The 17,107-nt window shown below is 41.8% G+C and overlaps 1 protein-coding gene across 3 annotated transcripts in view; it reads right to left on the bottom strand.

Annotated features, from left to right (window-relative positions):
- Positions 1-17,107, bottom strand: part of FRMD4B (FERM domain containing 4B) — a 363,826-nt gene that overhangs the window by 160,847 nt on the left and 185,872 nt on the right. Inside the window, exon 1 of one of the 3 annotated variants that reach the window (XM_073009939.1) lies at positions 14,825-14,905. The exons of the other annotated variants lie outside the window; for them this stretch is intronic. Coding sequence (XP_072866040.1) covers positions 14,825-14,851 — 27 coding nt within the window. The 5' untranslated portion in view covers positions 14,852-14,905. Of the gene's footprint in view, positions 1-14,824; positions 14,906-17,107 lie in introns of those variants that run through there. 3 annotated transcript variants of the gene reach the window in all.

Below are 17,107 nucleotides of genomic sequence, written 5' to 3'. Positions count from 1 at the left end.
GGGTGGAGTGGGGTCACTTAAAAAAGCATTGGTGCTTCTGGTAAGAGTGGCCTGGACAGGGGATTATGCAAACTCATTGAGGAGTCATTAAATTCCAGAATTTGAAATTTCGATCACTCTTGCTTTAGGCAGGGGGATAACACTGGATGCAGCTGGCCACTCAGCCCCTCGGCGCAGGGCCGTGCTTGGGAGCAGTCCCGGGGGAGTCAGACAGGTATGATATCTGATCCTGGCCCGCCCTCTAACTAAAGCTGGTGACTTTAGGCAAGCCATGTAACCTCTCTGAGCAGCAGCTGTGAAATGGAGATAATTTTGCCTAGTGCACTGTTAGCATTCCATATTATTACTTTTTAAAGTACGGTGTATTATTTAAGAAGTGTGAGGGTCAAGAGCACAGACTTGGACTGAAATCCCAGCTCTGCTCTATACTACCTGTATGACCTTGTATCGCTTACCTCACTTCTCTTGACCCTTGGTTTTCTTGTCTGAAAATGGAGAAACTCACAGCACACTCACTTCCCAGGGCTGGGTGGCTCACATGAGATAAGATATATAAAATGTTTGGCAGAGTACACACTCTCTAAATGGTAATATTAATAATTGTTAATAATATTATACTTTTCACTAATAAAAATCAAGCAATTGGCTGGGCGTGGTGGCTCATGCTTGTAATCCCAGCACTTTGGGAGGCCGAGGTGGGTGGATCAAGAGGTCAGGGGTTCAAGACTAGCCTGGTCAAGATGATGAAACCCCGGTTCTACTAAAAATACAAAACTTAGCCAGGTGCGGTGGCTGGCGCCTGTAATCCCAGCTACTTGGGAGGCTGAGGCAGAGAATTGCTTGAACCCAGGAGGCCGGAGGTTGCAGTGAGCCGAGATCACGCCATTGCACTCCAGTCTGGGTGATAGTGAGACTCCATCTCAGAAAAAACAAACAAACAAACACCGAGCAATTGATACAGACTCCTTCAGGATGAATGCTCCCAAAGTCCATGTTCAGGTGCTGGGCAGGTGGTGAGCAGGTTCCACTCTGTCCCTGGACCTTGCAGAAGAGAAGGGAGCAGGCAGGTCTGGCCACATACAAACCTAGTCTGAAAACAACAACAAAAAAAACAAACCTAGTCTGAATGTTCCATCATCACCTCGCCTATCTGGAGTGCCTTAAATTTTCAGTGCTTTCACCTCTATTTCCTCTTTTGAACTTTACAAGGAGTCTCAATGTGCCAGAAATGTCATACCCCCATTTTACAGATGAGGTCACTGAGGCCCAAAGAAGCAGCTACTCAGAGAGGGCACATGGCTTGCCTGAAGTCACCGGCTACTTAGAGGGAGGTCAAGATCAGGTATCATACCTGTCTGACTCCCCAGGGACTTCTTCCTCCCTTGTAGTCACAAAGGTAAATGAGACAAGACTCCTGATAGCTGTTCCTTTCTTTCTTTTCTTTTTCTTTCTTTATTTTGAGACAGGGTCTCACTCCATCGCCCAGGCTGGAGTGCAGTGGTGCGATCATGACTCACTGCAGCCTTGAACTCCTGAGCTCAAATGATCTTCCTACTTCAGCTTCCCCAGTAGCTAGGACTACAGGTGTGCACCACCACACTTGGCTACTTTTTTTTTTTTTTTTTTTTTTTGTAGAGATGGGGTCTTGCAATTTTGCCCAGGCTATTCTCAAACTCCTGGGCTCCAACAATCCTCCCACCTTGGCCTCCCAAAGTGCTGGGATTACAGGCATTATCCATGGTGCCCAGCCAGGAACTCCTTTTTTCTATCGCCTCAAACCATCTCCTGGTCCTTAACAAGAGCATTCACCAAAAAGCAGAGTTTAAAAATATCAAACTAAGATATAAGCCAGTTCCTGTATGCAATGCTTCATCTTGTGCCTTTTACAGTGGGAAGTCTTTCCATCACATTAAACTAGAATTGTAAGCTGAATGCAGCTCTCCCAAACCAGGGATGCTTTTGGGAATCTGCAGTGCTCCATCGTTATGGTCTTGGCTGCCTCGATGGCTCAGCCTGCCAGTCCCTGAAGCCTTTTATTAGACTGCTGTAGTCAATGAAAAAAATACACACTTTTAAAAAAATTGGAGAATTCGGCAACAGTCCTGGAGATAAAAGCTCTGGTTTTTCTGGCTTGTGAACTATTCCAACTACTGTCAGAGTCCTGAAGGCTTTAGTGCACTGGAGCAAGGAAGAGTTTCATCAAAGAGAAATGATTTGCTTAAACAAGAAAAGGGAATCCCGTGGTGCAGACAGGGATGGAACATGGAGAAAAAAGATATGAACCTGAAAAAGTCAAACGAGCCAGATCACCCCCAGATTTCCATGAATATTTTGGTTGAGAATTAGAAATCCTTGTAGAACTTTCAGTTTTTTTCCATTACAATGGTCTCTGTGTTACAGCCAATTTGAGCTCTGGTTAGTTGCTACAGAAATACATAGGTACCTCTTCTGCAGCACAGGAGTAAGTTATTAATTAAGCTTTAATAACATAGGGGACAATCTGGACTGTTTTTTCCCTGTAATTGGCAATTACTCTATTTTATCATTCTTTCTTCTGATTACATAATAAAATATCCAATTTCCATCAAATCGTGAACATGGTCCATTTTGCTGGCTTCATTCATTGTTTTGTTGGCTTTCCAGTGAATGACTATTTTTTGAGCACCTATTCTGTGCCAGGTTTTTGAGGATAAAGTAGTGACTACACAGTTTTGTTGGGGAGACGGTGAGGGTGGGTGTCAGATAATTGAATCTTATGCCATAATTGAAGTGACCAGAAATTATTTTTCTTTTATTTACAGATCATGAGATATGTCATTGAAAGCAAACTTCCCACTTTCCCAAGACAGCAGAGGCAAGGCTAAAAAAGGGAAAATCTCTTGCATCCATCTCTAACAGGTCTCTCTACAATAACAGAAGTGTCTAGAGTGTGCTGGCCACTGGATAGGGCTAACACTCTTAAGATAATGAGGCTATGATCAGGTGTGTCAGCCTCAAGGAGAGGCTCCAGAAGAAGACAAAGCAGGCTGGCTTCACATCCTCTTTAATCACTGACTCTGTGGCCTTAGACACTTAACTAAGCTTTTTGAACCCCAGTCTCATTTGTAAAATGGGGGGATGATGTTACCCATAATCCTTAGCATAAAATCACCACTGAGGTCCCCCTCCCTCTCTTCCTCCTGGTGGTGATAGCCATGGGAGAAAATAAAATGATAGGGAGGCCAGGTGCGGTGGTTCACGCCTATAAATCCCAGCACTTTGGGAGGCGGAGGTGGGCGGATTGCTTGAGGCCAGGAGTTCAAGTCCAGCCTGGACAACATGGTGAAACCCTATCTCTACAAAAAAAAAAAAAAAAAAAAAAAAAATTAAAAAAAATACAATGTGGGACTGAAATTAAATGATCTGGGGAATTTAGGGGGAAAATTTTGCTTCTTCACTGTGCCTTTTGGATAACTCAGAGGTTAAGCACTGTCATCTGTAGGCTCAGTTAACTGTGACAGCATTCTTCCTGCTGGGTACCTTCCATTGAATGACCCCTGGGTTTCAGTAGTTGCTAAACAGGGGATTTGAAGTCTGAGCACCTGAGTCCAAATCTTAGCTCCACTGCTTTATTCACTGTGTAATTAGCATCCATTCACATATTCACAAATATTCATCAAGCTCTTATTGTGTTCCAGAGTTTATAATAGGCTCTGGGGACTCAACAGTGACACAAGCCAGAGAGTCAAGTGCTCCTCTCTCAAAGACTTGCCAGCAAAGGAGAAAGCCAGAAAACAAGCAAATCAAGCAACATACAGGGTGGTTTCAGATCGTGTTAAGTATATGAAAATGAGAATACAGACTAATGTGATGGGGAGAGTTGTTATTTTAGACAGAGCAGGCTGGGTCAGTGGTTCACACCTGTAATCCCAGCACTTTTGGAGGCCGAGGAAGAAGGATCGCTTGAGCCCAGGAGTTTGAGGCTGCAGTGAGCTATGAGTTATGCCCTGAGCTATGAGCTATGGTCACACCGCTGCACTCCAGCTTGGGTGACAGAGTGAGACATCCTCTAAAATGCTATAAATAAAGCAGTTAGGAAAGGGCTATTTGAGGAGGCAACATTTAGTCAGAAATAGCAATGATGAGGATTCAGCCTTGGCAGATCTGATAAAAGCATATTACAGACAGAGGCCAACAAGTGCAAAGGCCCTGAGGCAGAACATACTTGGGTTAAGACATTGTTGCATAACTTTTTTTTTTTTCATTATTGCACTTCCCCCCCCCCCCCCCCACCGAGATGGAGTCTTGCTCTGTTGCCCAGGCTGGAGTGCAGTGGCGCGATCTCGGCTCACTGCAACCTCTGCCTCCCAGATTCAAGCAATTCTCCTGCCTCAGCCTCCTGAGTAGCTGGGACTACAGGCGTGCAACACCATGCCCGGCTAATTTTTGCATCCTTGTGATCTGCCCACTTCAGCTTCCCAAAGTGTTGGGATTACAGGCATGAGCCACTGCACCTGGCCGCATAACTGCACTCTTAAGGAGCCTTTCTAGGCACTTTTTCCCCCCAATACCTTCCTCCCCCATGAAATGTTAATACCACAGATATACTTTATATCTTATCTGCTGGGCAGGACAGACTTGTGGTTTTTTTTTTTTTTTTTTGAGACAGAGTCTCACTCTGTCACCCAGGCTGCAATCTCAGCTCACTGCAACCTCCACCTCCTAGGTTCAGGTGATTCTCCTGCCTCAGTCTCCTGAGTAGCTGGGATTACAGGTGCATGCCACCATGCCCAGATAATTTTTATATTTTTAGTAGAGACAGGGTTCACCATATTGGCCAGGCTGGTTTTGAACTCCTGACCTCAAGTGATCTGCCCACCTCAGCATCCCAAAGTGCTGGGATTATAGGTGTGAGTCACCACACCCCGCTGAGAACTGAGTTTTGAAGGGCTGAAATTTTAATACCGAAGATTTTCTTTACCCCTCAAGAACCAATTACAACTTCCCTTGGGGGTGAAGTCACCCTATGGAGAATGCACAATATAAGAAGAAAAAGAAAAGGCAACAAATGTGGCTGGAGCTTCGTCACCAAGAGGGAGAGAACAAGAGACAAGCTTAGAGTTAATGAGGGGCTCATCAGTGGTTCTTGAAGTGTGGTCTTAGGACTGACAGCAGCATCAACTGGAGCCTGTTAGGAATACAGAGTGGCACCCGGCAATCTGTGTGTTCACAGCCTTCCAGGTCACTCTCATGCCTGCTGAAGTCTGAAACCACTGGGCTAGATTCATGCACTGCATTGTAGGCCATAGTAAGAAGTATAGTTTGTTTCAAATGCAGCAAAAAGCCAATGGAGGCTTTTAGGCATGGAGAAGATAATCTGGGGCTATTTAAAAAGGATAAGTGTGCTTACTGTGAGGAGACCAGACTGGAGTGGGTGAGGCAAAAATGGAAGAATGAGAAATAATCCAAAAGGCTTTTTGCACTGGTACTCATCTGTAAAATGGGCATGCAAACACGACCAACTTCATAAGGTTGTTGTGAGGATCAAATGAGTGAATACCCACAATGGCTTGGCCGGGTGTGGTGGCTCACTCTTGTAATCCCAGCACTTTGGGAGGCCGAAGTGGGTGGATCACATGAGGTCAGGAGTTCGAGACCAGCTTGGTCAACATGGAGAAACCCAGTCTCTACTAAAAGTACAAAAAAATTAGCCAGGCATGGTGGCGCATGCCTGTAATCCCAGCTACTTTTGGAGGCTGAGGCAGAATTGCTTGAACCCGGGAGGCAGAGGTTGCAGTGAGCCAAGATCATGCCACTGCACTCCAGCCTGGGCAACAGAGTGAGACTGTCTCAAAAAACAAAAACAAACAAACACAATGGCAAAGACATGAAATCAACCTAAATGTCCATTAATGGTAGAACAGATAAAGAAAGTGTGTCATATATATACCATGGAATACTACGCAGCCATAAAAAGTGAGATAATGTCCTTTGCAATAACATGAGTGGAGCTGGAGGTCATTATCATAAGCAGACTAATAAAGGCACAGAAACCCAAACACTGCATGTTCTCACCTGTAAGTGGGAGCTAAACATTGAGTACACATGGACACAAAGAAGGGAACAACAGACACCAAGGCCTACTTGAGGGTGGAGGATAGGAGGAGGGTGAGGATCAAAAATCTACCTATTGAGTACTATGCTTATTACCTGAGTAACAAAATAATATGTACACCAAACCCCCATGATACTCAATTTATCTACAGAACCAACCTGTACATGTACTCCTGAAACTAAAATAAAAGTTAAAAAACAAAAAACACCAATGAAACCAAACTAGTGAATAGCTATAAATAACTTAGCACAGTGCCTGGCACATAGTAAGCACCCAATACCTATTAAAACTATTCTTCTCTGCCCCTTTGTTCTCTCTCCCAGACTCCTCATGGGTTAATATCCAAGCACAGATCCCTACACACCCCCTGCCATTTGCTTTAGATTTCTCTATTTATGCCAGTGTGACTGACTCAGCTGGTCTGTGGGCTGGTAAAAGTGTAACATGTTTGCAAGCCTGCTTCAGGTCATGGTGAAGGTCCTGGTGTTCTGTTCAGTTTCCTTTCATTTTCTTTATTTTTTTTTTCTTATGAGATTTAACTATTGGCCTAGAAAGTGAAACTTAATGTCAAACCTGAGTTTTATAATCAGTTCTATTATTAACTTTGGACAGTTTTTGCATCCATAAAATAAGAAGTTCCGCATGTGGGGAGGCGACAGTGGAGAGTCAAGCATGGACTTTGGAATCAGGAAAACCTGTGTGCGAGACCTAACTCTGACACTAGCCCGTGGGACTTTGGGCAACTCGTTTAATCCCTTTTAGTCTGTTTCTTTATCTGAAAAATATGAATAATGACAGTATCTGCCCCACAGAATTGAGAAGGCAACAGGAGAATTCGTAGAAAGCACCCAGCACAGTGCCTGGCACTCAGCGTTAGCCATGATGACTATTAATTACCAAACCTGTCACAGGAACGATGTAGCTACATGAACCATTAAGAAAAATAAATGTATCCCAGAGCTTAAAGTATAATAAAAAAACAAAAACAAAAAAGGCAAATATAGTCCTGCAGGCCTCTAAAAAGGCGGAAAACATTTTGACTTGGGAGACACGTCCATGGGACAAGTCAGCAGAACAGATGAAATATCCCCGGGCAGCCTGCTCTCCACATCCACAATATTAAATGGATGTGAAATAATCCAGCCAGCTCAGGAGAACACCCTTCAGTGGCTTCATATCACAGGCATGCAGGTCCCCTGAGAGAGGATTCTTGACGGGGCAGTTTAACTTCAGAGCCAACCAATTAGGTTCTGATTGAACCTAATTCAATCAGAAAAAAGCTCCCATCCCCGAGGCGGCTTACCAAGCCCTGCACTGCGTGGTTCCTGCCCACTCTTCCCCTGGTCTTGTGTTAATTTCCTCTTACTCCCTGGGCCCCAGCCACATTGCCTTCCTCTGTAAGATCTCCCTTCTAGCTCAAGGCATGAGGGGGTGGGGAAAGTGCCTGATTAACCCAACTCATCTCTAAAAACATAGATTAAAAGTCATTATTTCTGTTTTTTATTTTTTTTTAACTTTTAGGCTCAGGGGTACATGTACAGGTTTGTTATAAAGGTAAACTCAATCACATCATGGGGGTTTAGTGTACAGATGATTTCATCACACAGGTACTAAGCATATAGTACAGTACCTGATGGTTATTTTTTCTGATACTCTCCCTCCTCCCACCCTCTACCCTTGCCTTGGTGTCTGTTGTTCCCCTCTTTGTGTCCTGTGTTCTTATTATTTAGCTCCCACTTATAAGTGAGAACATATGATATTTGGTTTTCTGCATTAATTGGCTAAGGATAATGGCCTCCAGCTCCATCGATGTTTTTGCAAAGAATGTGATCTTGTTCTAAAAGTCATGTTTTCATAGGAGCCGTCGTGCAGTGGTTATGGGTGAAGATCCTGCAGTCAGACCACCCAGGGTTCAAATCATGGCTTAGATGCTTTGCTAGTGTCACCACCATGGGCAGACGACTTCATCTCTTGGTTACCTGGTTTCCTGATCTGCATCATGGAGGTAACAGAGTATGAGGTTTAAGTGAGCTGATGCACACAGAGTGTTTCGAATAGTTTTGGGTTCCATAGCTCTTACTATGAGCTTAATTGTCTTTTACTTCTCTATACTTCTTTGTTGCATCAGTTTTCACAATTGTGCTTAAATAATGATGTATTTTGTTATTTAATGTCTGCCTCTAGGTACTTTGTCTTGCTAACCACTGTACTCTCAGCTTATAGCATGCACTTTGCAAAAGAGGCTACTCAATAAAAAATAAATAAAAAATGGACTTGCGAAAAATAATTTTAAAATGGAGTTGCATATAAAATAAAAAAATAAAAAATGGAGTTGCATATTCATTTTACAAAAATTGGGAAGACACCATGGCACTCTTTTTCATACATAGTAGTTAAAAGATCACTGATCGATCAATGGTTTCTTTCAAAAAGAAGGAAAAAAGAATACTGTAAAGCAAGACGAGTGAGGCTCCTCGGACCTCAGTCCTTGTTCTAATGAAGAGGGCTGTTTGCATCTCAAGGTGGGCACTAGGAGATGTACAGTTACCATGAACAACCTCCTATTCTTCCAACTCAAATGCAGTGGTTACTGAAAAAAATCTCTGCAGATTTACAGAGGAATCCCCTAAAGCCAGATGACTGTTCTAATGGTGAATACAGCAATTACCTTCAGGTCCCACTAGAGTGACCTCACTCTCAACTCAATACAAGGCCAAATACCAAGAGGGAATCGGCCTCCTCTGCACCTGGTGTTGCTAAAGGTATGATTCCTGCTCCCAGAGGAACAGTATAAATAGCTGCAGGAGTGGAGGTGGCAAAGCTTGCTCTTACATTCTAAATACCTTCCATAGAGCCCATGTCAATTACAGGACACCACACTTCTGGCAGGCTCAAATACAGTTAGGTGCTAAAGAGTTCCAGAAAACCTTGTTTCTCGGGCATTGCTATGATTTGTAGTCCCTCCAAAATTCAGGTGTTGCCAATGTCTGTAGTATTAAGAGGCAGGGCCTTTAGGAGGTGATTAAGCCTTGAAGGTTGCTCTCTCTACTTAATGGGATTAAAGCCCTTATAAAATAGACTTCATGCAGCATTTGGCAAGCTTGCCTTTTCACCTTTTGCCATGTGAGGATATAGCAAGATAGCCCTTAACAAATTGAGTGCCAGCCCCTTGATCTTAGATGTCCCAGCCTCACACTGTGAAAAATAAATTTCTGCTCTTTATAAATTACTGAGTTGCAGTTACTCTGTTGTAGCAGCACAAAATGGACTAAGACAGGCATCACACACAAAGGCCAAATAGTTTCTTACCATTTCTCTGAAAGATACACACAGCTCACTTAGGGCTGTAGTTCTTAAGCTGTGACCTCTCGCACGTCTACTAATGACATTAGAGAAGCTTGCAGGTACTTCCCCCCGTAAATATAGGCAAAATATGTCAAAGAGAATCTTTCCAGGAAGACATTTTAGAACTTCCTGGACCCAGATTTGTATTCGGTCCATGTCCTTAAAGTGATTGAGAAACAGGTCCTTAAAAAGATGAACACTTGACCTGAAGGCAAGACCAAAGTCTGCAATGGACATACTGTGATTACTTATTTGTGAACTTTTGCCCAGTGAAATCCAGACAAAGTGCAGAGTCAAGTGATCTCATGTGTCCAAATGACAGAACGCCGATGGGATATCCAGACACTGTCAAGATGCAGAGAGATTCGGATGTGGGCTAATGAATAATTGGTTTCTATTTATATTATTATGAACATTACAGGCCCTGAAAAAAGATTACCCATTCATTACTTTGTACACTCAATCTTCTGATCGTGTCTAAATATTTTTATGACACCACTGTCATCATTTGCCATATTTGGGATAGTTGTATGATAATATTATTAAACAAAAGTAACTGCCACTTATTAGGTACTTCAGTGCCAGATGCTAGCTCTAACCCCCTCAATAACATTAAAATGTAGTTTTAATTCTAAATTGATAATAGTCTATATCATCTATAGTGATTAGATCAGGGTAATTAGTATACCCATCATTTCAAACATTTATCATTTCTTTGTGTTGGGAACATTCAATATCCTCCTATTTGAAACTATATATTAGTGCTAACTACAGTCACCCTATAGTGCTATAGAACACTAGAACTTATTCCTCCTGTCTAGCTGTAATTTTGCATCCTTTAACAAATACTAGAGGCTAGGAAGGGTGGGGGAAGAAGGGATAGGGAGAGATTTGTTAAAAGGTAGTTTTTAAATATTTTATTTTATTTTATTTTTAGAGACAGGGTCTCGCTCTGTCACCCAGGCTGGAGTGCTGTGGCACAATCCATAGCTAACTGCAGCCTCGGACTCCTGGGATCAAGCGATCCTCCTGCTTCAACTTCCCAAGTTGCTGGGACTACAGAGGCATACCACCACACCTGCCTAATTTTTAAAAATTTTGTAGAGATAGGGTCTTGCTATGCTGCCCAGGCTGGTTTTGACCTCCTGGCCTCAAGTGATCTTCCTGTCTCAATCTCCAAAGTGCTGGAATTGAAGGCATGAACCACTGCATTAGGCTGACAAGGTAGTTTTAATTACCCCCATCAGAAGCCCAGAGGGGAGGTCACTCAGTTTGTAAATGACAAAGTAGGATTTACATGCAAAGCCTCATGCTAACACTCCACTCTGGACACATCCTCTCTTTGTCTGTTTAGTGTGGATAGAGCCTATCAAAAACAGAATTTTTAACCGTGGACTCCTGAATGCTTTAGGGTCACTGTTTGTTTGTCTTAGTTCACATTATTCAATTCTTACCTGGATATACCCCTGTCAATTTAATCTCTTGACCTGAAAATCATATTAATTAAACTCCACTACTTACAGCCATTTTGTCTTAACAGCTTTTTTTTTTTTTTTTTTTTTTTTTTTTTTTTGAGACAGGGTCTCGCTCTGTCACCCAGGCTAAAGGGCAGTGGTGCGATCCTGGCTCACCGCAACCTCTGCCTCCTGGGTTCAAGCAATTCTCCTGCCTCAGCCTCCCGAGTAGCTGGGATTATAGGTGCGTGCCACGATGCCTGGCTAATTTTTGTAATTTTAGTAGAGACGGGGTCTCACCACATTGGCCAGGCTGGTATCAAACTCCTGGTCTCAAGTGATCTGACCGCCTCAGCCTCCCAAAGTGCTGGGATTACAGGCATGAGCCACCACGCCCGGCTCGTGTTAACAGTTTCTATACTCCCCAAGAGTGAGTTGCAAATGAACTAAAAGTCAAGCTTGTAAGAGCTACAGAGAGTCACTGGAGGATTCCTATTTATATTCCCCAGCTGGTCATGGCCTCGTAAGTATAGTGGCTGCCTCTTATTCACCTCTGTAAGCCCAAGTCTGACACATTGCTGGTGCAGTACATACCCAGAGAATATGTGTTGACTTTTAAATAATTTGGAATCCAAGGGCCAGTGTCAAATTTCAATCTAAGAGTTGTATCCATTACCAAAGATCCTGATTTCTTCCTAGACAGCATCTGAATGTCTGACTCCAATTAGTGGCATGAGTAATTTCTCCATTTCCAACCTTGCCTTACTTAGTTTGTCCCTATCCATATACTGCCAGTGGCTCTACAGGCATCTGGGCCATTTTAGTCTGTGCCCTGAATTTCTTCCTATGTGAAAAGGAGAATATCACTGGAAAGGAAGAAAGAAGGGGGAGAAAAAGGAGAGAAGGAGGGAGGAAAGGAAGGGAAAGAGGGAGAGAGATGGAGGTAAACAGAATGACAGATAGAGCTGTAATATATCTGGGTAATAGGGAAGTAACTACAAATAATTAGGAGTCATAGAGCATTTCTAAGCTGAAAAATAGCCTCAGCATTAGTCTAATCCCTTCACTCATCAATGTGGATTCTGAGGACTGAATAGGAAAAATTAGCTCCCAAGACCACATAGCTTGTCAGTAAGTGGCAGAGTTAGACCTGGAGTCCAATTCTCTCTCTCTTGTCTACTGGGCTTTTCAGCTGCACCATACTGTTGTACAGGATAAAGATTCTCCTTTATAGAAGACCAGCTTCTGGACTACTGTCCCTCCTGACTGGAAAACCTGAATCTAGAAACACCTAATAGAAATGATAGTATAAAAACGTGTTCCTGAAAGAGTAAGTACAACGTCTGCAGAACTGTTCATTTCAATTTACAAGGAAAGAAGAAAAGAAAACCAAAGGAGAAAATAAACCAATACAAGACAACAGAAGTGTGCATACCTTTACAGCCCGATCTACAAAAGCTTCCTCTAAGTGGGGGAAGAAAAAAAAGCATGTGAAGTATACAGGGAATATGCCCAATACCTTCCTTTTCTTAGACGGTTGTTATTGGAATAATAAATTGATTGTTCAACCTTGCCAAATCACATAAACATATATTAATGTATAGTTTACCTGTACTCAGGTTTACCTTTCCAGTTTAGGAAAATATTGCATTTAAAAATGCTTCTAGTTTTCCAACATCAAGTGAGAAAAAAGTCTTAATTGGAGCTTGACAGAATCTACCTCAGGGACAAATGTAAGTCTCATACTTGAATTATGATCCCGAGACAGGCCTCTGCTGAGAACTCACTAAGATTTTCAGGTTGTCACAATATTTTTGAAACAAAGAGAACATGTTTTATTATGGTTTTACCTAGCACTATAGCTTTTTGTGATAAGAGACAAGACATGTAGTTCTTTTCCTGGGGTCTTTTGTGCACCTGTGCACAGGCTTCTGCTAGCAATTGGAAGCCATGCAGAACAGAAAGCAGAATCTCATTTGGATGCAGCTCCCACCTTTCTATTCCAAGATGCACGCACCCATGAAAAGAAATTCTTGCTGCATGAAATTCAGAGATGCTGGAAATTAGGCAAAATCATCCTCTGGCCCAGAAAAGACGAAGGGTGGACAGAGCATAGATTCGGAACTCAGGAGATCCAGAATCCAGGCTGTGCCCTGCCCCTAATGGGATAGGAAGTCTTAGAAAAATTCCTCATCTTCTCTGGATTTTAATCTCTTCAGTAACAGAATGAGGAGATTGGACAAAGTGACTTACAAGGTTTCTTCTGGAAATGCTCCATGGCATAAATATATCTAACAATTCTGCTCAGCCAATAAAATTTGTCCACCACCCATCACCCTGCCTCCTGATAGTTACTGGGAATTCTCTCCACATCTCTACCTGTCTGCAGGAACCTCCATTCTAGTAGTAACAACTTCCCTGCATACTCCAAATGTAGGACTGAACACAGTGGAACACACAGAGTATGCTCTGGAGTGGAACTTGGTATGTCTGGGAATATTTTAGACCCTCTGCTAAGAGCTGTAATTTCTGAGCCCTGAAAGGGCTGCATAACAAGATAGTCTTACTTCTCAGGAGGTTCTATGGCCTGAATCTTAAGAACAGGATCATTTATAATGAGGCTTTAGGTCACCATAATGCCACTTAGAATCCAGGTCACAGGACTGCATTTGGATAAGATTATATTCTTTTCCATTTCTTCAGATATTGGATACCTTTAGATAGGACTGATTTAGAGATAATGGACTCATTTCTAAGGCTACACTATTATGTTGTTATATTATGGCAAAAGGGTACTATTCCAGTTCCTATTGTGATATATTTAATTTCTTTGACTTTTCTCTTCTCTACCCAATACTACCCACTTCCTCTACAGACTTCCTTCTATCCCCGAGAGTTTTGCAGTCCACTGGATGAGATAATTTCCTTTGTTTTTTACCCAGATATTCCTCCCCTCCACCATCAACATCTACCCATCAGGGAAGAAAAATGGCCACATGGAGTTGGACTTAATGAGTTTACCATAACCACATTACAAGGCAGGAAAGAAAAAAAGCCTTCCCTTTAATAAGGATGTAGGACTTCCTCTGACAAATCATAAAAGTTTTATTAATTAATTGGAAGCTGTCCCCAAAAATGGCATTTCCGAGGTTTCTATCTTGAGCTGCTGAATTCTGATCACATAGAATCCTCACCACAAACTAGACTGGAGGACAAAATTCAATTTTCCTTCTTTCTGGAGGCAAAACAGGGACCCACATCAAAGGATCCTTTCAGAGGGGCTGCTAATGAGCTCTAGGACACCACAGAATTTTTGTTGCCAAGTGTTCACAAAAACAGGGAAGGCCCCAAACACATCTTGCTGATGAAACGATGAACAATTATAAATCAAAGAGCATTTTTGTGCTGCTGACTGACACAGTTCCTGCCCTCTCTCTGTCTTTTCTACATCCATAAAGAAACTCAAGTTTTTAAAATTAAAAAGAAAGAAAAAGTAGAAAAAAGGAGAGAGTGGTGGGAGCAGAAGAAAGGGTGATGAGGTGGAATTACATACTTCATATTTGCCGAAGTTCTAAAGCAAAATAAGAAATCAGCCTTTCACGACCTTTAAAGGAGCAAAGATAGCATTAAAACAATGACAGGAAAACCCTCTGGACGATGGGCGTCTTTAAGGACCATCTTCACTTAGGTATCAAACAGAGCACATCCAACTCCGTTTTGGAAAAAGTAATTCCTTCAAAAGAGTGAAGATAAACATTTCTTGTAATTTCCTTTTCTGCAAGTTGGGTTCTGCAATATTAGTTCTTAGATTAGTCCACCCCCAGTACAATATTAAAATCTGCCCAAGACTTTGCTGTGAAATGCCAGTTAAAGCTGAAGAAGCACTGTTACACAGTCTGCAGTTGGAAGATCATAAAAAAATCATTCTTACCTCTGAACCATCATGACCTCGGCTCATTTAAAGGAACTGAAGACAGTGCTTAAGACAAAAGACACACGTATTAAGCACTTGTGTGACTTGTGTGCTCTGTGTGTGTGTGTGCGCGTGCGCGCATGTGCTTGCATTTTCTCCAACTACAAACCAGTGGAAGTAGGAACTTAAAAACCCCCGACGCCTTCCGCTGCCATATAATCTCAAGGAAATGACCATACTGTTTGTTGCTTTGATTAGAAACAAAAGCCTTTCAATATGAGTCACGGGAGAAATGGGAAAATAAAAACAACTGAAAAACTTCTGCTATTTCTTTTGGCCACTCAAAGGCTTTCTTTACTACACATTTAAAACATGATGAAATGTCATCTACTGTTTTCTAAACTTCATTGATAATGCAAGCTTTAGTTTGGGTAATTATTCAGAGATAGGCAATGCCATGTACAAATCTAAACTTCAATTTTGGCTCTTCGTTCTACGCTTGTTCTGGATGAGGCTGGGAATTTAATGAATATAAATAAAAATAATATTTAACTCAACTTTGCTACTCACAGCCAGTTGATGTCAACAGCTTTTCCACTCAGAAAGAAACTCAGAATTCCATGGAACAACCTTAGTAAAATTAATCAGAGATGCCAGCTGCAACAGAAAATCTTGGCAGAATGATGTGGTCTCAGAAAAGATTCATTTCACCATTTGCATTTAATGAAATCATTACTATTAAAGTCATTCAGTGAATAGGAAATAATTAAAATACATTATGCTTGAAGGAAGAGAGAAAAACATATAGAATATAGGAAAAATAATCAATTTACTTTTTTTAAAAAAAAGAATGATTAAGTAAAAGCTTGGGACAGGGTATCATGCTCCTCCCACCTGAAAAAAAGAACAGTCTGGAATTTTGCTCAAGAGTATGGTACGGATAAGAAGATAACCGTAAGACTAAGTCTCTAAGACTCTCTAGAGTCAGAGAAACCTGGTGTTTTACAGCTGTATATATCCGTGGGAAAGTTACTTGATCTTTCTGAGAATTGGTTCCCTCCTTTGTAAAATGGAGATAAAAATCCTGATATCCTTCAGGAGTGCTGGGGGAATTAAAAGAGATAGTTCATGGAAAGCTCAAAGAATTTGCCTGGGAGATACCACAGGTATCTAAATACAGGGTGGGGTACCTCCCTTTACCCCCACAAAATGTTAATCTCTCAGAAACCAGGGAGCAGCTTTATCTTCAAATCCTTGCAAAGACTCTAATTACTATGACCACAATATATTGTCTGGGGAAGACACGGCAGCCTGTAACAACTTCAGTCAATGCCAAATTTGGATGAAAATAGAAATCACTTGATGATATCAGTAGAAAAGGTTAGAAAGGCAAAACCTTTAATACAGATTTAGTAATTATTTGTGAGCGTGTGACCTCCCAATTGGAGGGGTTGGATGTTAGAAGAAACAAGTTACTTAAACATTATTTCATGCATATATACTTATAGGATAAATGGAAAAAGGAAAAAAAAATGCTGGTCAATGATATTCCCAGAAAAGTATCACATATGGAGACTGAAGAAGTGCTATATAGCTCAAACAACTTGGGCAGAAGTGGAGATGCTGTGCTGTGATACAAGGATGACTCAAAGAAGACTTTTGTTTCAGTGCCAGCACACAGATGCACGTGAAGAAGTTGAATTAAATTATTCAATCAAGAAAGAAAACATTCCGGTTATTAATCTGCATAACAAGTGTTATGACACTCCTACTATAAGGAGTAAATTTTCTAATATTTCATATATATTTCTATACTTTTATATAGGTTAATCCAAAACATTTGCTCTGAGTCTTCTCGTTGGGAAGGTGGGGAGTTATTATAGTACTTTATTTGACAGAACCTTCTATTTGTTAACATATAACAGTAAAAACTCAATACATGGTACCTTTTCTTACTGGGCTGGAGAGTCAACTGAGAGAACTAGTGGGACATTTCTGACTGTATGGTAAAAATGTTTTCACTGTTGAAGGACAATCAGAATTTTGATAGCCAGTTTCAGCAGCAAGATGGGCTAGATCAGGCAAGGCTAAAACCAGGAGGCCAGGGCAGCTTGAGGGCCAGGTGAAGGTTGACAGATCAAATTCGGGAGAAGGCTGGGCAAGCTCAGGTTATGGTGTGAGAACACATAGAGATGGGAGTCTATCAGGAGTATTAAAATTAGGAGGCCAGGCGCAGTGTCTCACGCCTGTAATCTCAGCACTTTGGGAGGCTGAGGTGGGCGGATCACCCGAGGTAAGGAG

The sequence above is a fragment of the Chlorocebus sabaeus genome, chromosome 22 (assembly GCF_047675955.1).
Source record: "Chlorocebus sabaeus isolate Y175 chromosome 22, mChlSab1.0.hap1, whole genome shotgun sequence".
Classification (NCBI taxonomy): domain Eukaryota; kingdom Metazoa; phylum Chordata; class Mammalia; order Primates; family Cercopithecidae; genus Chlorocebus; species Chlorocebus sabaeus.
Note: the sequence above shows the minus strand (reverse complement) of the source record. Positions and strands in the feature narration are given on the sequence as shown.